Raw genomic sequence first — 22,744 nt, 5'->3', positions numbered from 1 at the left:
AAACAGCTCCAAAACAGAAGCTATTCTACTTGGCACCCCACACCAGATCAGGTCATCCCCCATAACCACCATCACCTTTTCTGGCCAAGTCATCCACCTCTCTCCAACCGTCACAAATCTCAGCATCAAAATGGACCCTCAACTGAAATTTGAAGCCCACATAAGTCCACACAAACTCATTCTGCAACCTCAGAAACATTGCCAAACTCCGTCCTACACTCTCCCTCTCAGATGCTGAGAAACTCGTCCACGCCTTTGTCTCCTCCAGGCTGGACTACTGCAACGCACTCCTCATCGGGATCCCTAGCAAGAGCCTCCAGAAGCTCCAACATGGATCTCCTGATGAGGGTGCGTAAATATGAACACATCACACCCATCCTTCAGACACTACACTGGCTCCCTATTTCATTCAGGATTCAATACAAAGTCACCCTTCTCACCTACCAGTGCACCCATGGAAATGCCCCCCTCTATCTCAAATAACTCCTCACCCCACAATCCTCCACACGAAGCCTCTGCTCTGGAAACACCAACCTCCTCCATCCCCCCCCCAGAACTAAACTCCACACCATGGGTGACCGGGCCTTCTGCTCCTCTGCTCCACAGTCTGTGGAATGCTCTCCTACGAGCAGCTGAGGGCCCCACAGTCTGCTGATGCTTTTAAAAGGGCCCTAAAAACCCACCTTTTTAACAAAGCCTTCTGCTTGTGCTTTTAGTTGCTTAGTTGATTAAATTTGTTTTTATTTATATTTTTTTCTTCCTGTAGCACTTTGAGATTTTTTTGCAAAACATGTCAAGTGTGTTACAAATTAAATGTATTATTATTATTATTAATAAGTGTAAACAGCTCTGTCTGGACACGACATATTTTATGTTTGATCATCTAATCACTCATCCTTTTAGTAGAAAACAAGATGTGACACATTGAAAGAGCATGTGTATTGTAGAATAGTGGAGCCTGGTGGCTGTTTGACTGATGTGCAGGACAAACCATCCACTCTTTAGCTTTGTTGTCCACATCGAGATTTAACAATTTACTAAACACAAGTGTGCACGTTTAATATAAAAAAAAGCAAAGGATATGCTCTGACTGAATTAAAACACGCCACTAAAGAGAGACACTGCTCTGCGGCACAAGTCACTCCTGTAAGTTTGCATTTTAAACAGATTGTGTCGGTGTACTAAAGTGTGCTAATGTTAGCAAACTTAGCAAACAAGGATAGCTAACGTTATAGTGCCCGGCTGTTTGAACCAGCACGGATACATCTTTACGTGAGACCATGTCCGTTTTCTAAATGTTGTCCTTGTATCTTAAACAAGCTTAATTGAAGAGGTTTGTGAAGGTACGGAATGGGAAACGGGTTTAAGTAGTAGTGGTAGGTTAGCATGGCAAGCCGGCCACTCGTGCTGAACTTAACGATGGGCATTAGCAGCTTCTCTGCTAACCAGCTAATTAAATGCTAACCACAACTGGGAGAATAGATTGTACCCTGTTAACTGTCTTTTTTTGTTTGTTCATATATTCTACTTAACAGGCAACCATGTCGGGAGTTAAAAGGAAAATAGAGGGCAATGACCCCGACTATGATGACATTTCGCTGGTTCAAAATAATAAAAGAAACAAAGCTGCTGAACATAATGGTGAGTAGAAAGAGCAGAAAGCTGCACAGCTGCTGTACAATGATGTGACAGCTCACACATGGTTGGACTCTGGTGATTTCCTTTGCTGTAATATGTTTCCTTCATGTTTTGTCAGCCCGAGAAGCAACAGTGCAGAAGATAGACTCCATCATAAGGGAGCAGTTTTCTTTGGAGATGAAGAATAAAGAACATGAGATAGATGTCATAAGTCTGGTATGTATTGTGATATCTCTCCTTTTCATTAAACCTTATATCACTTGTTTTGTCTCAGTTTTTTTTTTTTTGGGGGGGGGGGGGGGGGGGGATGTGTTGATCCAAAAATACACTTTCAGATGTTTTGTTTTTAAAGTAAAGTGTTGTTTTTTCAGAGACTCAATGAAGCCAGGAGGATGATGGACAAGCTAAGGGCTTGCATAGTGGCCAATTACTATGCCAATGCTGGCGTTACAAAGCTTTCAGAGGTAAAAACATGCAACATGTCTATATGCTGAAAACTGCCACCTGTTAAGGCAATAGCACAGTGAAGCAGAAGTAACCATCCACCTTTCTTTTCTCTGTTTGATCCTAGCATTCTACTAAGAGTGACCCTGCCGTGCTGAACCATCCAGCCATCCGCCGGTTCCTGGAGTCTCCTTCCCGTTCTTCTTCCCCTCTCAACCAGGGTTCTGAGACTCCTTCTCTGGCCCACTCAGAGTCCGAGTCCCTCTCACAGCAAGGTGACGGTGCTGATATAGAAGGAGAGGGCTCATGGAGAGAGGACAGCAGCAGGCAGGAGCGCAGACCTGGACGCAATACAGGCAAGGTGAGTAAGCTGATGATGGTCTGAATATTTCATAAACGCAAAGCAAGTATCAGTTTAAATCTTTCATATGTTTGTCTTACAATACTTGTGTTATGTTTTTGTTACTTGTTGTAGGACACATTTGGTGTGCCAATGTCCGTTGGCGCGGAGCAGAGGGTGACCTACCATACTTCTGGGAATGAGGCCTCTAGACTCTATGCAAAGAAGACAATCGTAGTCGGAAATGTGTCCAAGTATGTACAAACAAAAAACTAAGCAAAAGTATGAGAAACTCAGTCATATTTTTGACATTGTTAGTGGTTGACCAAGTATTTCCAATTGAGAGATTAATAGGAGCCTAATGAAAGTCATGAGTAGGTTTCAATTGGCATCACATTTCCTTTTTTTGTCCCTTATATTATTACAATTTAGGTTAAAAAGATTACAGATCGCAAAAAGACTTTCCTTAATTTTAAACATATCATAGGTCAGAATGACTAAAATCCTGAAGTATGTAATTATTAAAAATCACTTTAATTCTCTGAAAACCATGACTATGGTAACAAACCATATGTGCTGGTAGCAGCACTTCCAAGGAGTCATTTAAAAAGTTTGACAATATACGTGAAAATTATGAGAGAGCTACGAGCCATAACATGTTCCTGTAGTTGTCATTTCCTGTGTATTTGAGTTCATTACCAAAAAAAATGTAAAGCAAATGCTCTGAAGTACAGTCGTGGCATCATAAGTAACTTAGACTCCTAATGGCTTTAATGCAATTTATGAATACTTTAGAAATCTCTCTCAGGTAAATGTTTTTATTTATGTGTGAAAGGTTAAATGTAAAATATCTCTGTGTCAAAATGTTTTAAATTCTTGCCTCTCAGTCAGAATAATCCTGTTTTTGCATGACTGTGCACTGAAGACCTGAACCATAACCCATAATGTTTTTCTACAAGCCCAGTCTTGATCCAGTTCAAAAGTTCTGTCTTTCAAGATTTATTTTCCCCTGGGATGTTGTTGAACCTGAGAAATGGCAGTTCCTAAAGACCCCTGGGTTCAGTGTAACATGAAGCCGATGTAAATTCTAGGAAGACTGACTGACAGGGGCAATGTATCTCAGGCACACCACATGTCTCAGAGGGGTAACTGAGATCATTTCAAATGGACTTCAGGGCATAGTTGTACAGAACCAGAAGGCCTAAGCCTGACACAAGAGCATTAAAGGAAACGTATGATTAGACTCTTTATACAGCTGTGTTGATGTGTTTGCATTAAATGTTCATAGAAGGCTTATTGTTAATACTCTGTTTTTAAATGGAACTCTTTTCCTGTGAACCTTAATCCTCTATTCCTACCTTCTTTCCTTTCAAGTGGGTATTAGTGAAATACCAAGAAAGAGCGCTAGCTCCTTCACAGTCTACCCTTCCCTCCAGCAAATTCTCCATGTCCTTGTTTAAACTCTTGTATATCCTTAAAGACCTCTTTCTTGCCCCACCCAATCTCCATACATTTTCTAATTCATTCCCGATTCTCCATCGTCTGAGGCTGATTCTCAACTCTGTCCCTCGTTCTCAGGTACATTCCCCCAGATAAGCGAGAAGAAAACGACCAGTCTACCCATAAGTGGATGGTGTATGTTCGGGGCTCCAGGAGAGAACCCAGCATTGATCACTTTGTGAAGAAAGTCTGGTTCTTCTTGCATCCAAGCTACAAACCCAACGACCTGGTGGAAGTCAGGTTTGTTACAGTCTGTTTTTCAAAGTTTTTGAGACAGACATGGTGTCGGAAGCACTACTCAGCTATACACACATTTTCTAAAAGCAATGCTTCCCTCTTGTTATAAATACATTGGTGTTTTTTTGTGTCCCTCAGGCAAAATGAGAAGTCATATCAATCAATCAATCAAACTTTATTTATATAGCACCTTTCAGACAAATTAAATTGCAGTTCAAAGTGCTTAACAAGAGTGCAGAAAAGTTATTGACGAAAAGTAGTTTATGAAATCATTGATAAAATCATTAAGAGACCAATGCACACCAGTAAGAATTAAAAATAAAATATATGTATAAAAATAAAATACAATAAAATACGACACATAAAAGCAACAAGATATTAAATTAAATACGTAAGAGGAAAATATTTAAAATTGTAGTAGGATAAAAAGACAATACAGTAATGTTAAGATTTGAATTGCTATAAAACACTATATTAAAGCCAGACTGAATAAATGAGTTTTAAGACTGCGTTTAAAAAAACTCGATATTCAGAAACAGGGATGAACTTGTTCCAGTTATGTGTTGCCCATAGACACAGTGTTTATGTCTAGTCTTGTGGTATTATTGTTGTCATCAGTTTTTACCCGCCCATTTCTACGCACCACATACAAAGTAAAAAAAAAAAAAAAAAAAAAGTCAGGAAACAATTTTGGATAGGAACACCTGGATGAGTAAGAGACTGTTTACCTCATCAGCTGATCTTTTATTCAGGACACAGTTCAGATCTGCCTCCAAGTGCAAAAACACTGCTGATATTCACATTGTGTAACACACACTCAGCAGTAAACAGACCATTATGAAAATCCTTTTTTAAGCAGTGCCCCCTTGTGGATATTTAATCATGCCTGAAAGTAGAAAGTCATATTTTAGGTTGAATGACTCTTAACCTCAGTCTTGCTGCAGGTTATTATTGATGCAAATGAATAATAATCATTATCCAGATTGTAAACACGCACATGACAAGGCCTATGACGTTAAGTAAAGTGAGTCACACTACAAGTCAACAATAGTATGACTAATAGGGGGCACACCTAAATCATGAACAGGGCGCTGAAACTCAGAAAAACATGCGTGTGAAGTGTTTGCCTCAGCCCAAAGCACTGAAGTGTGTGGAGAGGTGTCACACAGCCTCGAGTTCAGCGATTAAGATGTCTCATTTGAGTTCTTATCCTCTAAAAGTTGCAAAGGATTTAAATTTTTCCCGTGGCTTTCGAATAAATGATCTCTTTCTTCAGTCTGCAATCCTTATCCTGCGCTGTAGCCTCCTGGCTGTTTCAGCTGACAAGACGCTCACGTTGCCGTGGCAGCAGCTCATAAGCTCCCTCTGACTGACTGCAGTCTTCATTCCTAGTGAACCACACACTGGCCCAATGCTCTCTGCTGAGTCGACACAGAATGTAGAGGAAGGGGTGAATGAAAGGAAGAAGGAACAAAAAAACTGCATCAATCACTGGGTTTATATGAACAGAAACATCATTTGCATGCACATAAACACGCCCTTTCAAGTGCAGGCAGTCGTATCACTTTCTGTTCTGTGAGCCTGAAAACCTTGAGCTTCAAAGAGGAAGAAGAAGATGAGAGCCCGTCTAGTTATTGATTATAGAAGATTAGTAACTAAGTCCGAGTCTGAAACCAAGATGGGAGCTTAGATTTTTTTTCTTTGTTGGAAACATTGTGATGCATCCTTTATAGACTTTTTTTCCCCCTCCAGATGTGCAGTTGGATGAAGTTATTAAAGGGATGTCTGAATGCGTCTGTTCACAGTGAGCCGCCTTTTCATTTAACACGTCGAGGTTGGGGGGAGTTTCCTGTGAGGATCCAGATCCACTTCAAAGACCCTCGCAACAAACGTATCGACATCATCCACCAGCTAAAGGTCAGACCAGATTACAGACCTCATCATCTCGCTGTTTGTTTTCCTCTTCAGCCTTTAAACAGAGTTCTTCTACTTGCAGTGTTCACATAGTCTTCTAATAATAGAGTTGTTCTCAGTTATCTAGTTCACAACTTTTTCTTACAATCTAAACTCTCTAGGTTTTAAGACTCAAGACTTCTAAAGTTTAAACTTTTTCTTCACCTTCAGCTGGACAGGACATACACAGGACTGCAGACACTTGGGGCAGAAACTGTAAGTTATAATTCCTCGCTCTGTTTCCTGCAGTGACTGTTTCTTTATTCTCTGAGCTTTACTCTGAAAATGTGCTCTATCTGTTCCAGGTGGTTGATGTGGAGCTCCATAGGAACTCTCTTGGGGACGACTACATCCCTCAGCCCTCTTCCTCCAAGGTGACTCGCAGAGCAGCCAGCCCCACTTTGGCCTCCTCAATGCCCCAAAGTTATGGACGCCCCAGTTCTCCCATATCACATGATCCCAGTGCAGACAAAGGTACACCCAGAAACATTTATAATGTAATCATAAAGACATGTTTACATTTAAGCTGAGCATAATTGATTGTTTTTCTGCATCTGTAATTCTGTTAAGGAGTGTAAAATTGATTTGATCTCCCATTTTCTTCCAGCTTTCATCAAGGCAGAGACAGGAAGGTCTGCAGGCGGCCATAGCTCCCTCCTCGCCGCAGGTGAACGTACCCCAACCCGCCCCAAAGTCAGTGACAGGATCACTCTGGGTTCCCCTGGCAATTCAGCCTTCCAGCCGATCACAGCAAGCTGTAAGATTGTTCCACAAGGACAGCCACCAAGCCCCAGCGAGTCTCCTGGGAAATCGTTCCAACCTATCACCATGAGCTGCAAAATAGTTTCAGGTAAATATTTCCCTTTTGTGGCAGTTTCACCGTAATTCTAAAATAGTTTTTTTTAAATCACCATCTTCGAATAAGACACTTTGTGATTTTGTTTTATATCACTCAAATTTCAGAATTTTAAGCGGCTCTACAAACTTCAATGTCATCTTTTTGGAAAAATAGCCTATTTCTTAATTTCATATTCTACAAATAGAAAACTGTTGACCAACTTGATTTCCATCTAATAGTCATTTCTATTTCTTCCTCATAGGGTCTCCCATCTCCACCCCAAGCCACTCCCCTCTGCCTCGCACCCCCACCACCTCTACCCCAGTCCACAGCAAGCAGAGCTCTTCGTCAGTGCTCAACAACCCTTACATCATTGTCGACAAGCCAGGCCAGGTGATCGGCATGACTTCCTCATCCGCCACCTCCGCAGGTACTCCCACTCCCACTCAGTGTCAAAGTGCCGTTTGAAATCGGATGTGGACCTGCAACAAAATCTAGAAGCAGTATCTGAGCTGCCCACATACAAATGTAAAAATGGCTGTTAGAAATGCACTCTGAAGCAGAGAAGATTATAAACAATACCCCCTAGGCTTCTCTGTTTTTCTATCCCTATTTTGGTACTTTTCCTCCTTTTCATCTTCTTGTATCCCCATTTTTATCCAGCTCATTGTACTCCATACCATCTGTTTATTTTCTCTTTCTCTTCGTCCATGCGTCTCTTTTTGTATCTGTTTTGTGCTCATAAATTATGACGTGCTTTTGAGCCAGCAGGATAGATGCTGGGTGAGAGGTTTCCATGGTGACTGAGCGGCTCTGTTTCATGGCCAGTTTAGGAGCATCAAACCCCACACTCCCATCAAGTTTTGTTTGTGGTTGTGTGTGTGTGTGTGTGTGTGTCTGTAAACAAGGTGTGCAATAATCTACAGCGATGGATGTAGGTGTTGATTCACATCAGCAGTGTCATGTCTTATAACACTGAGGTGCTCTTTCCTCTGTAGTTCTCACTCTCTCTTAGCCCCTCCCACACTTCCTGCACTAATGCACAGCTTAACCAGATCTGCCAGCAGGGCAGGAGTGCTCTTAAGTGATGTTTTATCAAGCTGGATGAGGTTGATGTGGGTGTTGTGGCTGATTCAACAACCCTGGTATAGAACAGATTTTACAGCACTAGGTAAAGAATGAAACTTCAACAGCAGAAATGCAGATGTAGCCAAAAGCTCTGACTTTAACACCGAAATTCAGTGACCCTGGCAGGTAACAGTCACCTTGCACCACAGTGGCCCTAATGTCTGTGGAAAGGATGGCAGGAGCTGCAGTGACCCACGAGGAGAACGGTCATCTCTTTCATATCTCATTGTGTCTTTTTGTGCAAATTTACTCCACAGGAAGCCCCTCAGCCAAACAGTCTGCTGCACATGGCTCTCGCTCTCCGGCCCCTAAGGTTCACACCGGCACCTTCCTCTCCTCAGGGATGAAGGTGAGTTGGTAGCATTTTAAACAGTTTCATTCCTTAATAAGGAATCAGATGGCTTAAAGCATCTCTATTTACTGATCTGTTCCCACCACTCTAAAGATGGTCCCTTTCTGTAGTGTCTGTGTCTTTAACAAAGCAGGGAGGTATTAATAGAAGTCAGGGGTGCTATCTTCAGCTGTTGGGAGTGCCTTGGCAGGCTATTTAAATGGGACATCAGTCTGATGATAGATGGGGGTGCAGAGAGAATTTCATGGTTCTGTTTCACACAATGTCAATACTGCGGTGTAAAATCCTCCCACTCATGCTCACCATCCTCTCACCATCCACAATGATTGAAATACGATTTCACTTGATATGTCTGTTTCATCACAGCGGCGTTCTCTGTAGGGGCCTCTGCTATAACAGTAAATGCAAGCACATATGGGAAACATAAAAACATCTCCTTGATGAATAAATGATGCCAATTTCAAAAAAATGTAATGTAATGTGCAAATGTATTCTCCCAGCTGTGATGCCTATAGCATCTTTGAAGAAATGAGGGGAACTTAGTTATAATTCAAGAATCTATCTCATTAAAATGTTATATCTTATTATGTTTTTAATACGGGAGCAAATGTAGACCAATAAAGCAGCTGCAGTATTTGCAACTTGTTGGTGGTTTCAAGGCACTGTGTCCTTTTTTGTAAAAATTCTTGTCTCCCTGTTCAGGTTATTATTAAGCAGGAGCCTGGGGAAGTTTCCACACAGCAGCAGCAGATGGTTTCCACAGTAACCAGCCAGCAGCAACCTGCTGCTACAGCAGCTCACCAGTTTGTCGCAGTGAAGGGAGGTCACATGATCTCCATGTCGGCTCAGAAACAGGCAGGAGGGCCCGTAGGAGCCACAACTGGCAAGGTCTGACTTGCATCCTCCCCCCAGATACACACGAACTATTCAGTGTTAACATATTGATATATTCACTATATGATGTCAGAAGGAGAAGATACTCAAAAAAAAAAACTTTACTCATTTCTAGATGTTAGGCATCCCTGTTAGTTCCACACTCCAGTCTGCGGTCAAACAGGTGGCCATCAGCAGCGGACAGATTCTTGTTGCCAAGGGCAACCCATCTGTCTCCAAGGTGATGGGTGGGAAACAGGTTTTGGCTCAAGGTGTCGCTAAAGCCATCGTCAGTGGAGCAGGAAGCATCTCTGGTCAGCAGGCTGCTGCAAAGGCAGCTGGAGGTTCAAGTGGCAAGAGTGGAGGTCAGAGTTCACACTCACACAAGGTCACATCATGCAAAGGTTCATGTGGCAATGAGGAAGCACAATTTCTCTTCAGTTTTTGAATTAATGAATATATTTTCTGCACAACAATACACTTTTTCTGATTATAATACACAGACTCTGTAGTGTACATAATCTTAAACATCATTAAAATGTATTAAGAGATTTAGCCAACATAAACCTATTTATTGTTTATAATAAGACCAATTTCTATTCAAAAATTTCCATTACAAGTTCAGGGTTGTGTGCCTAAATATGTTTTTCTTTCCATGTGTATCTTTAGTGATGGCCACGCTTCAGCTGCCAGCCAACAACCTGGCCAACCTAGCTAATTTGCCTCCAGGAACAAAGCTCTACCTAACCACCAACAGTAAAAACCCCTCGGGGAAGGGAAAGCTGCTTCTCATCCCTCAGGGAGCCATCCTCCGTGCCTCCAGTGCAGGTGAGACACCCTGCATCCGTTAGTTATCTTTTTAAGTGCAGACATTGGGGAAAACATCTCTTGTGTTGGTTCATGCTTGACACCATCCAACACACTTGAGTTTGTTTGTTACTCAGCAGACACGTTGTAGACCAATGGTTCATAACAAGCTTGTGTAGCAACATGGCTTTGAACAACCCTGTAAAACTGAAGACCAGTTCAGTCTGAGAATTCCTGACAGGCCAGTTGGAAACCTGCCACCTCTTCCAAAGTGCTCTGTGAAGTTCTGGGACCTGCTTGTTTCGCCTGCTTGTGTAATGCCAGCTCTTCAAGTTTATTGGAGCGGGGCATCATTATCAGATTCTTGCAATATGAATGAGGATGATTGGGAGTTAATCGCTAAAGATTCATTTCCAGTACTTCTGGAACAGGTGACACAAACTGATAAAACATGGTTTTGTTTTTTGTTCTAATTTGAGTGAAATTGAAGGCTTGTGTTGTACATGTGTATGTGTTCCTGATTAACCTGAGGGGACCCTCTTTTACCTCCACCATTAAAAGTAGCTGACAGTTTGTTACTATGTTGACAAGCTGACTTCATTATCTATGGCTGTTAAGACAGATGATTTGTTAACTTGTTTGTCTCTAACATAGAAGTTTAAAATGAGCAGCTTTGGGGAAGGTTTTAGACCAACTGGCACTTATACATGAGTGTGCAGGTGATTCAGTATCTGGGCTCGGTGCCCCAAGCTGGATTACTTTTGCCTTGACATTTTCCTTTCTTTTCATTTTCCTGAAGCTGAAGATAGCTGTATTAAAAAACCTTATTGCTTCTGCCTCCTAAAATTTTGGTGACAGAAAGAGAGCCACTGCTGAAGTGACTTACAGATAATGTCTGCAGCTCTACCTTCTGGACAGTGAGTCACTGGTAGTCATCGGTTTCTTCCAGCAGTTTCTTTAATGTTGCACATTAGAGCTAAAATGCCTCATGCAACACACTTCTTGTCATATTGAGATGAGATAAAAGATATTCAGCAGCATCCCATTCTTTATCTAAAGTACTAATTTACTTAGATAAATCAACATTACTAAACGTATCCCTGCTTTAGAAATGTCCGTATAAATGACTAAAATGAATCGATGAGCTGTGATTTCAGGTATAATGAATAATATAATGAATAACAGGATTGTTTTTCAGATTTGAGGCTGATGTGAATGTGGTTGTCTGTAATTTAGGTCAGCAGTCCCAGAGCAGCTCGTCAGCAGGCGCTGGGGGCTCTCAGACTTCCTCCTCTTCCTCTTCAAGCAGTCTGCCTTCAAACCTCTCCTACACTTCCTACATCCTCAAACAGACCCCACAGGTGGGTAGAAATGCATTCACGCTATAGTACAAACATAACAGACAATCAAATTCTACTGTAGGTATTTTCTCTTTGATGTCCTGTGTTTTCGTTGTGGGTTCTGGTTTTTGTTTGATATGAATATCTGCCGCATGATTTAAGTATTGCATCATGTTCTTGATCAGAGCCTTTTGAAAACTTTCACATTTTCTTTTAAATGCTTAAAAAATATATGTTTGAGATTTTGTTCTACACAACTTGTGCACACAATATGCAAATGTGTTTTGTCTCCGTAGTGACTCTTGCGTTTTTTGTATTCTAGCAGAGAGAGGATGAGTCTGGTGTGTTTTTAGTAAGACACATTCATTAGCGCTGCATTGATCCTGCAGTCGGCTTTAGAACAGTGCTGTCTGTGCATTTAGCTCACAGCATATAATGCAGAGTTTTTCCACACTACATTTTAAGTATCATTACAGACTGTGTATCCTAATCATCCTTCATATAAAAAAAAAATGTAAACAATTGTTATTAAATAAATGTCATAACTATCCTGCAGCAGCTAAAAGTATACGCCCCTGTGCACACACACACACACATGAAGACACACCCACACAGACGTACACTATAGCATAATAGTGGCCAACTAATTGTTAATTTGATGTGGTGTACCTTTACTCTCTTGTTAGAGTATGACCCTGAGCCTCATACTGTCCGTGTTAAACAGGGAACATTTCTGGTCGGCCAGCCAGCAGCGGGTTCAGGGAAGCAGGGAGCCTCCAGTTCAGCAGGTCACGCAGCATCATCTCCAGCAAATGTTACCCAGCAGGCCATTCGGGTGACAGCTGGTCAGAAGGCGGCCATCCTGGCTCAGGTCAGTATGAGTAACAAGGCAGAGGTTATAACTTTACTGTGTCCTCAATAATAATAATAATAATGACAGCTGTTGATATCACTCCTAACTGTCCTTTTACTGTTAACACTTCAAACCCAGTTTCGCTACGGTTAAGAGCTTCAAGATATTTACTGGATTTTCATTGGGTTTAAATTTGTTATGTGTAATCCATTACTGTGACATGCTATTGACAGGTGGTGGGCAGCTCCCAGGGTACACAGGTGAAGTTGTCTGACGGCTCTGTGAAGACGGTCACAGCGGCTGCAGCAGGTCACTTGTCCAAGCCGGGGACGACTACATTGAGGATGACAGGCGGAGTCATCACTGCTGCTAGCTCCACCCCCAGCTCTGTGAGCACTGCAGCAGCTGCAGCAAGCCTACAACAGGCGAGTTTATCAGCAGCCTTTATAGTTTTGTTCCTCCATACAGCTGCTTTTTCCTTGAAGTGATTTATTGAGATTGTTTTCATTTGTTTTGTTTAAGTACCCCAGATGAATAACCAGCAAAAATTTTATCAAATCCAGTTTGAAAATATGACTTCCTATTTCCAAGTAAAAATAACTAGTTTGACAGTTTATTTAACGATAATTTGTTCAGCAAACTTTATGCTTTTCCATAAGAAAAAAAAAGAAGTGGAAGAAAGCTGATCCAGTGTGTTTTCCAGTGCCATGACGACAACATGGCGAGTGCTTGAGACGGTTGCCAATTGCTTACTTTTTTGTTGGTGGTTTGGTATGTGATATAATCTGTCAACCAGAAGAAGTAACTAGCTGAAAGGGGGCTGATCGCCTCCTACCGTAAAGGCGTTGGACATGCTTCTGTCAGTAAATGAACTCTCCTCCTGTGCTTGTATACTGGGAAAAGAACAGTAGTCCAATTGTTAAGCTACAACGGTAGCTCAACTTGCTGTGCATGTAAACCTACTGGGTGTTGTATTTGTCTTAAAGAGCAAAGAGTTTGAATGTTGAGTATGTGAGAGGAGCTATTAGCAGTAACCACAGTGGTCTTACAGCTTCAAAGTCATTGGCCAGACCTCATTAACTTGAGAAACAGAAGCACACACAAAAAGAAAACACTTCCTAAAGGCTACAACCCATAAAAACAAACATGTTTACAGTATGTAACAGAAAAAAAACACTTCACTGCTCTGTGGATGTTGCTGTAAAAACAAGAGGTAAACATTGCTGCACAGCATCTATTGGAAAAGCTTCCCTTTCAGGATGGTTAATCGGATTTTTAGGGATTTTAAGGAGGGGTGTAGTTACTCTTTTGTCTTTGAGCAATCCATGAAGTCAGTGACCTGAATGGCACATCTAACTCTGAGAGTGGCATGGCACTGAAAAACACACTGGACCAGAGCAAAGTAGACAGTAAACTATAACATGTACGGTATTTTGAATTGAGCTTCATGTCCTCATATATTTCCTATTTTTTTATAATATAGATAATTGTTATGACTGTGATGTTACAAGAAAAAACAAGTAATACACACTACAGAACAACATCAATAATATAGAGCCCCGTTTGTACTCTTCTGTCTTTTCTGTACTTTTGGCTGAGTCAGCTGTCAAAGTGTTTCTGTTAATTTACTGGCTGATAGATGTGTATGTATGTTTGTGTGTTCTGTGCAGGCTGCAGATGCCGGAAAGTCTTCCTCTCAGCACCACTCTCTCCTGGTGGCAGCAAACCAAGCAGCAGTAATCAGTGCAGCTAAGAGTGCCAGTGCGGCCGCCGGAGGCAGCCTGTCCAAGGCGGCGGTGGCTACCTTGGTGAAGGGTGTTGGCAGCTCTGCCACCATGACAAAGGGTGCCACGAGTTCCGCAGGGGCTGTGGTTACAGTTTCCAAGGGCATTACCAACATGCCAGTCATCAGCATGTCCAAGGGTGCAGGGGTGGGGACAGTGGTGGGTGTACCTAAAAGTGGCGGCACACCTTTGGTCACGGGAGCTTCATTAGTTGGCGGAATGGCGGCAGGAGGAGGGAAGACAGGTGCAACTCTCTCTGGTATGCAGAGAGAAACCTAAATGTTTTACACTTTTTCAAGAAGCACTTTGGTTCAGCCTCATATTTCCTTTAATTTGTTGTGTTCAGGTATGTTGAAGATCCACTCTGGAGGATCCAGCTCCCAGCAGACAGTCCTAACCATCCCTGCCAACCAGCTCAAGCAGCTGGCAGTGGGTACAGGCTCTGGAGGGCTGCAGACCATACTAATGCCAGTGGGGAAAGGTGACTTTAACTAAGACAGCATTTGTTTGCACAATCTGCCTTGACCTAAATAATAAATGTTTGCATTCCTGTAAAAAACAACTCTAATCCAAATATCTTCTTGTAGTATATAAAAGGCAGTAGATAGATGATTTGAATAAAACATGAAGCAGCATTGACGTTGTTCACTTTGTTTATGTGCTGCATTTTTTACACCACGTCTCTGGAGAACAAATGCTGAAATATAGCATGTTGTTTCTCAAAAGATTTTAAGAGTGTTATACTTTAGTAGTGTACACAGGATTGACTCAGTTTGTTCTCTGAACTGAGTTTGTTTTGACTATATCCTGATTTATCTCTGTATGATGCTCAAACATGCTTCTCCCTTCTTTACCATTTTTCATCTTACTGTTAAAACCATTTCCCTAATGGGCCATTGATCCATCCTGTGTATTTGTGTGTGTGATTGTGTGTGTGTGATTTATTCTGTGTATAGTGGTGTCTAAAGGCCCAGTCTCCAGTACTGCTTCTCCCTCATCCTCCACTCTGCCTGGGGTGGCTGGAGCTGGAGCTGGAGCTGGATCCTCCCCAAGTCCTGTCAGCCGCGCGTCCCCCTGCCTTGCACTGCCTCTGGCACAAGGTGAGAGGGGTCCACTTTCACTCTACCCACTCTCCTCACCTTTCTATCTTTTATTCCCATTCTCTATTTGTCCCACTCGGTCAAAATAGTCTTATAAATGTGGCAAAGAACAGAGTTTTGGATTTTTTCTAAGAAAAGTTTAATTTTATTTCGATGAAACATGTGACCCTTCAAAATAAAATGTAGTTTAGTAATTAAATATTTACTCTTCAGCCTCAAGCCCTTAGTGTGGATTTGTTGGAATTAATCTCTCTCTCTCTCTCTCTGCTCTCTCTCTCTCTGCTGTCTCAGTAAAAACAGAGCCAGGTGCTGGCACAGCTGTCACAGCTGCTCCGTCGCCCCCAGTGACCGCTCCTGTCCATGTTGCCTCTGCAGCTACCACAGTCAAGCAAGAGCAAGGAGCAGATAACGCTGCACACGACCTGATCAAGTAAGAGTGATACAAATCAGCATGTCACTTACTGTTTATCCCCCCCCCCCCCCCCCCCATTGCCTTTTCCATTTTAACCTCGCTGGTTAATTTTCAGCAACATAGATCACATAGCTTTCAGCATAATAGTGGAGAGCATTCAGCTGTAGATATACTAGCTGTTTAACGTTGGGTTTACACACACAAGCAGCTGCATCATTAACATAATTGTATGTATATTTTGACTGTCTGGAAGATACCTCTAGAGGGCACACCAGAGAGCTCAGGCTGTATACAAGTACCCGGATGTGAACTGAAAACAGACATGACGACACTCGAGGGGGTTAATATTGTGCTAATTATGAGATCAGAACTAACATCAGTAATCAATTATAACATCAGATCAGCTCAGACGGCTGATGACCAGTGGACAGAAAACACCGTCAGCACCGTCCCCTCTCAGTTTCTCCAACAATTTATTCTGTACACAGATGCAACGGAACCGGTGTTTCGGTTTAACAAGTGACCCGGTTCAATGGTGACTTTCAGTGGAATTCCTCTGTATGTCACAGTTACAGTAGCTGTTGAAAACAGAAAGAGTCCCCGCTAATGTCAAAATAATGTCAAAATTAACTCCTCAGATATGTATTACATTAAAAACGAAAGAAACACTATTGAAGCCACAGACGCATTTTGCTGGAAGTCACCAGTTTACTGGGTTACTCGTTTAAACGAAGCGCCAGACTTGATTCTATTTAGTTTTGCTGTTTTCTGCCTCGTCTCCGAAACAGAACTTTGCTGTCTCTAGCTAGTTTGACAGGCATGTTTTGTAGCTGTGCAGTAGCAATGATGCATCATACAAATGTTGATTATTGTGGACTTGGTATATCAGCTTATCTCCAATACTTTCAGCCATGTTTGTCCCTGCTGCTGTGTTGATTCTGTCACATCCCTTCTGCCTCTACATTTACCTGCCTTTCATGTCTCTACTCAATCTTGCTTCTTGAATGCCTTCATGCATGAATGTAAAAGACAGTGCCGGTATATCCCTAACCCTAAATAATTTGCTGGTACACTGGACACTTGTGCTTTCCTCTTCAGCACCGAGCACATAGAGACCATGATGCAGCTGTTGACACATGTGGTGAAGAAGTTCCCCCTGATTGTGCCCGAAAAGAGTAAGTAAACTCGCCTGCAACACAATCACTATAGATGAAGGCTAATCCAGTGTGTTTTGAAAGCTTTTAAATTCTATCTTTCTTTGCTTAATCAGCTGAAGACTCCCATCCATTCTGTGCCGCTTCAACAGAGCAGTATTATTCCTGGAATATTGGCAAGCGCAGAGCATCAGAGGTGAGTTTTTGTTGTTTTCTCTGCATATGTGCACATATTGAATGCTGTTATTAACACCTTTTGAGTGATTACAAAGCCTCAGTGGAGTCAAACTGCTTATAAATCAGCTGTGAAGACAGATTTTCAACGGAAAACCGAGACCAGGGATCTGATTCTTCCGGATTTATCTGGAAGACCAGATTTGACTTAAAGGTTTTATATGCGATTTTTTGATCCAGCAGATGTCGCCCTTGAGCACCAGCATGAAACTAAAACAACTTGCGGTGAATTGTTGTGTTAGCATGCTAATGCTAGTGATCTTTATTATGCTCGTATCTTCACACTGCATGTAAATTTACCCGAAATGAGCGTGATCTAGAAACGCAGTTAAGCAGTGAGTACAGTATGTTATTCTTCTTTTCTCTAGTCCCTCAATTAAACAACTTTTATACGCAAGGGATAAGTTGGCCGGCCATCCCGGCGATGTGAACAAACTGAAGATAGGACTCGGAAAGCATCACAGACAGTGTTACACCCATTGTAGACAGTCATGACTCACAGAGTTATTTTCAGAGGATATACTTGATTTCTATTACATTTAATTATTGCATTTTCTCTGTGTTGTAAGACTTATGCAGACCACAAAGGACTGGATGGGTTTATTTCACATTTTGTGGGTCTGTAGACACTTTTGTGGGTCTGTTACCTAAATATATGTTCAAAAACACTGTAAAAGTGGATTTTTCACAATATGTCCCCTTTAATATTTTCATGTCTCTCAGCGACAGCAGCCGCAGCATCTACCCTTCATGTTTCACTGTGAGGGGCATCTTCAGTGCCAGTGATAATTTGCATTGTTTGCAGTTTTGTTGCCCGTGTAATCTGTCTTGGTGCTCAGTGCTGGACACCTGACTCAGCGAGCTTTCTGCTTGCATCATGTCTTCCCATCTATCCGGTCAGATGTGTATCTATGCCTGGTTATCTTCTCTCATCTCGTCTTAATGGGTTCATCAATAGCTCATACAGACCGGCCCATGTCTTAGCTGACTGTTCTCTTTTTCCACTGCTATAAAAGGCTCTTAGCTCAGACCAGACAAAGATATTTATATCTACTTGTCACTAATTTAGTAAAGGGACAGAGGACTCAAAGAACATCACAAAACAGTATGAGGATAGCTGGGACTCGAGAGACTGTGTACCCAAATGTGTGCACTTTTGAAGGCTTTGCAGCTTTAAAATGTTAAAGACTGTGCATTATTAAACCATCCACATCTGACGGTTTCATATCATTCATATCTTCATGTTTAGCTTCAGCGAGCTGTGGCTGTAAAGCGTGTTGTCCAGGATGTATTGGACCGCTCCCCCCGGCTGCAGGCCCTCACTCCCCCCAAGACCAGAGAGGTGGTGCAGTGGTGTCGGCAAAGGGGCTACACGCCGCCTGACCTCGAGCCTCAGCGCAGGACAGACGACGAGTCCATCGAGGACATCCTCACGCAGATCGACAACGAGCCTGGTGAGTTTGTGAGCGTTTTTGATGCGTGGCTTCTTCAAGATCTTATTTCATGTTTTTGCACTTTGACATTCTGCTCATTTTAGTTTTGGATCAATATTTTATCCTCTCCCAAGTCTCATGAGTGGGTGAACTGCTTCTTCAGCTACCAGTGTGTCCAGTTGTGGTTTTTGCAGTCCAGTAGTGTTTAGGGGAGGCAAGTGTGCAGCCTCAGTGTTTGTGTTACAGCAGTGTGGTGTTTACACACAGGGGCTCCTCATTAATTCCATCTTTTGTCTGTAAAGGGTGAGAGACTGGGCTGCTTATCTCAGTGAGTCACACACTGCCTGAGCCAGACAAAATGATTATCTCTGTTTGTGTTCCCCTCATCCCGCCTTCTTGCACAAATATCTTGATTTATACACAGCCACATGAAGCCGCTGAGTGAAATACTGGTGTAGGGGCTGTTTCTGCTTTTGTGAAATGGTGCGTTTAATGTGCATTTGACTATGTTTCACAGAGTGCCCAACGACCCTGAGCAGCTGCGAGGAACTGGTGCTGCGGCTGGAGCAGATGCAAGCTCTGCTGAAGACCGAACCCGAGGAGGCAGACGACGAGATAGTAGACATAGTCACCGTCACTCCTCCCTGCCAGAAACTGAAGGTTAAAGAGGAGGAGCAGGAGGCCGACGTGGAGCCAAAGTTCTTCCTGGGCCCCTGCATGTCATCTCAGTTTGTCGGTGAAACAGCTCAGCAGGTCAGGAGCCTTTCTGGAAGTGAACCTTTCGGCAGTGTTTTGCAAGTTCTTGCTATTTTGCAGTTTTAAGGAACTGTTTTACTATTTTAATATGATGCCTTGTCTGTCTCCCTCAGATTGGTGTAACCTTCCAGCCGGTTGAGGTGGAGAAGAACGTGTTTGCTCCTGTTGTAGAAGCCATGATTCTGAAGGTCAGTCACTAAAAAGGCCAGAACGGAGAAAAAAGTCATTCTTTCACAGTAGCTCATCATTACCCCAGCATACCCTTGACTACAATGATAAATTGTGTGTGTATGAAAAGTACACCTGCACAGTATTGCATGTTTCACCTTGTACTGTTCAGAGAGTGGGTTTTCTTTGTGACTAATGGTATGTGTGTGTGTGTGTGTGTGTGTGTGTGTATGTCTGTTTCTGTGTGTGTGTGTGTCTGTGTGTGTGTGTGTGAACTGCAGGCTACTGAACAGTTTGCCAGTGACGTCCTGAGAGAAGCTCTGGCTGGGGCCTACGCCAAATCCCCTCAGAACAGGTCAGCCTCTTTTCTTTTTTTTCTACCCTCTCTAACATGCAACCTGCTTAGTGCTCCCATTTTTTAATTTCTATCACATTCAGCATATCTGGAGCTTGTCCAAGCTTGCAGATTGTTACTCTGGTTATTTTAAGCTTTTTCACAACAACAAACCGTTATATTGAATAAACAGATACTCCAGATATACAGAGTCAATATACTGAATATATGAGATATGCTGAATATTCACAAACAGATCTTTCAAACACATCACTAAATATAACCATTCCACTGGATGACATCATTATTTTGGTGAAAACATGGCCCCTGCAGTTTGAGTCAGTCCCACATACAGCGCTCATTAGAGGGCCTAATGTGTATTAATCAACCCAAGCTCCTGTGTGAGTTTACAGATATCTTCAGCCTTTTTTTTTTTTAATCATTTTGTATTTGTGAGTTGTTGTCTGAAGTTGGAACAAATTGGCTCAGGGGGTGAGACAAAGTAGAAAGGACATATTTGGTGGTGACTATAATGATTGGCTGTTTTGAAATGAAAGACTATTCAAAGACCAATACTTTTACGAAGATTTTACAAACACAGCGTAGTGTGTATTGGGCTTACTTGTAAATCTGCAATATACGTGAAGAAAACAAGAAAGTGCTAATTTTAAGTTTTGTTGCATTTTTTTGCAAACATTAATTGTGTGATTGCCTACAGTAGATCGTTTTTTAATGATGTAGGACATCACTGAACTGATAGATTGATTCAGAGAAGGATTTTCTGTAACAAAGAAGCAGTTATGAATATTCATACTCTAACCCATGATGTCCCAGGCAGAATGAAACATATTATTCTGCATAGAGTAATGCTGAGGATACTAACTTTGAACCGTTTGGCATTTGCAGGGCTCCAAGAGAGATCTCAGCCATGAACATCCACCAGGCGGTCAGTAGCATCCCCACCTGTGACTTCCTCACCAACACACACATGGGTTACATGTCTAAAGAAAACTGAGGCCGAATGGAGAAAAGCTGCTTCTTACAGAGAATCCACTACAAGAAGATTCACTTCTGGATGTGGGCTTAGGTTGTGCAGTAATAACTCGTGTCTTGCTTCCAGTCACCTGGTGACAGCAAGGGCTCTGCTCCACACAGCAGCAGAATAACAAATGTTTCTTATACCTGAGGTATATTTTAACATTTAGCTCCTCATGTATCGTGTGAAAAAGCACAATGGGACCCATGTTAATTGATTTGAGAGGCTGACGTGCTCTCACCTCAGAACAAGTTTTAATTATGAAAGTTTTAACTTACAGGGCTGAATAATAACATCAGACAGCTGTCATGTCTCCCTGAACTGGGAGCAAGTTTACCAGCCAAAGTAGAAAAAGAACAGAAATGCAGCAAATGGGACACCCTGATGAACATGTGAGTGTTAGAAGTTGTGCAGAAACAGACGCTCTTTCAAGTTTCAGTCACCTGGCAGAGGTAATTACGGCTCATAGTGCCGCTGTCTGAGGCCCTTCGGAAGAAAGTAACTGACTCATGTTTCTATTTTCTAAGTTGCAGACAGATCATGTCACTGAGGTCTTCATCAAGTGTGTTTGGAAAAGTCACGTCTGTTTAGGTCAGTGAAAGGAATCATACTGTCACGAGTTCAAGAAATGACTCAATATTTATCGTCTCTTCATGAATCGGGTCTGACATCCAGTTGAAAGTACTTTTAAGTGTTCTGTTCAACAGCCATAACGTATCAATCATGAAAAATATGACCAATATGAAATGGATGGTGTTGTCAAATCCTGTTTAGTTTTTTTAAGCTTGTATAAATAAGAACATTAATGCGCTAACAACAGTGAGTGTGTATGAATATGTTTGGAATACCAGTGGATGTAGTCAGTACAGAATGAAATGATGATTGTAAGTGTGTGTGTGTGCGTGAGTGTGTGTGCGTGTGTTTTGTCTGCTGATGTAGTGTTGGCTATTCTGTTTAATGTGGAGCTTTGCATAATGTTAATACATGGATGATTGATTGAATGGAAGTGATTGTTGTGAGAGGTAGTGACGCCTGTTCAAACAAATGAGAGTAGGAGAACCTTAACGTTGTATTTTCATGTTTCTGTGCAAACCAAAAATACAATCAATATTTTTGTAATAAACCCCAAAAAATGCGGTTTACTTATTTACTGGTAGATGTTATTTGTGCAATACTGTCTTCAAGGTCACATATAATGCAAAACACTCTTCACCATGTGTCCCTAGTCTGTCTACTAACCCCCCAATTATGAGAAAAGTCCATCCTCTCCGTCTTTTAGCCTGCTCCACTTTTCAGAAAATGTGCTCTCAAACAGGCTGTCAGGAGATTTTCCCTTCATGACATCACAAAGGGCATTAACCCCTCCCCCAGGTGGGTGACACTCCCACAGCTAGTTGTTTGTTCTGCCCTCTGAGTCTGCCTTCTTTTAAAATAGAGGGGTGAAATAGAGGGGCTTAAAGGCATGCTAAAATACAAGATCAGAATGGATTTTAGCAAGAAACTTCACAGACATGTTTTGGGGAGCTCTGAGACTTTTTTCAACTTGTTGAAAAGGAGGATAATATGTGACTTGAGTAGAAGGGGCTGTGTTACATGTATAAGCCTTCAATAACAAAATGCAGCACAGCTGGCAGCCGAGACAACTTAAAGGTTCTATATGTAACTTTTCACATGTATAAATCGTTTTGTATCACCCATTAATAAGCGAACAGTTAACTGATGTGAAAAAGTAGATGTTCACTATCTGTGTCGCCTGTATAACATTTTTACCCGGGTCGTATTTTCTGCGAAAGCTCCAGGAAGTGACATTTTATGCACGTTCTCAACGTCCTCCTCACTCCGCTCCACTTACAGAGATCAACAGTACAAACTCATCACACACTCCCGCTACAGCCAGAGGCCGCCTTCCACACACTTCTATCCGCCCTAGGAGCTCTCAAAGGCGGACAAACTCATCACACACTCCTGCTCTCAGCCAGTGCCTGCCGAGACTGTCATTTGTAGGATGGAGAATGAATCTAATATGGAAT

The 22,744-nt window shown here is 42.1% G+C and overlaps 1 protein-coding gene across 1 annotated transcript; it reads left to right on the top strand.

Moving 5' to 3' along the window:
- Positions 1 to 981: 981 nt before the first annotated feature.
- Positions 982 to 21,860, top strand: yeats2 (YEATS domain containing 2). Its single transcript, XM_061044559.1, has 30 exons — positions 982 to 1,146; positions 1,536 to 1,641; positions 1,757 to 1,854; positions 2,010 to 2,102; positions 2,210 to 2,443; positions 2,558 to 2,676; positions 4,001 to 4,162; positions 5,965 to 6,076; positions 6,284 to 6,328; positions 6,418 to 6,586; positions 6,720 to 6,962; positions 7,213 to 7,380; positions 8,336 to 8,427; positions 9,133 to 9,318; positions 9,440 to 9,668; positions 9,973 to 10,131; positions 11,347 to 11,471; positions 12,175 to 12,321; positions 12,537 to 12,728; positions 13,974 to 14,346; positions 14,434 to 14,568; positions 15,044 to 15,187; positions 15,479 to 15,617; positions 16,698 to 16,774; positions 16,870 to 16,949; positions 18,237 to 18,441; positions 18,938 to 19,173; positions 19,290 to 19,364; positions 19,626 to 19,699; positions 20,585 to 21,860. Exons 2-30 carry the CDS (start codon positions 1,542 to 1,544, stop codon positions 20,691 to 20,693), a joined length of 4,320 nt encoding a protein of 1,439 aa, XP_060900542.1. The 5' UTR covers positions 982 to 1,146; positions 1,536 to 1,541; the 3' UTR covers positions 20,694 to 21,860.
- The last annotated feature ends 884 nt before the right edge of the window (positions 21,861 to 22,744 follow it).

The sequence above is a fragment of the Labrus mixtus genome, chromosome 8, assembly GCF_963584025.1.
Source record: "Labrus mixtus chromosome 8, fLabMix1.1, whole genome shotgun sequence".
Classification (NCBI taxonomy): domain Eukaryota; kingdom Metazoa; phylum Chordata; class Actinopteri; order Labriformes; family Labridae; genus Labrus; species Labrus mixtus.
The sequence above is the reverse complement of the archived record's forward strand: the minus strand, read 5'-3'. Positions and strand labels throughout refer to the sequence as shown.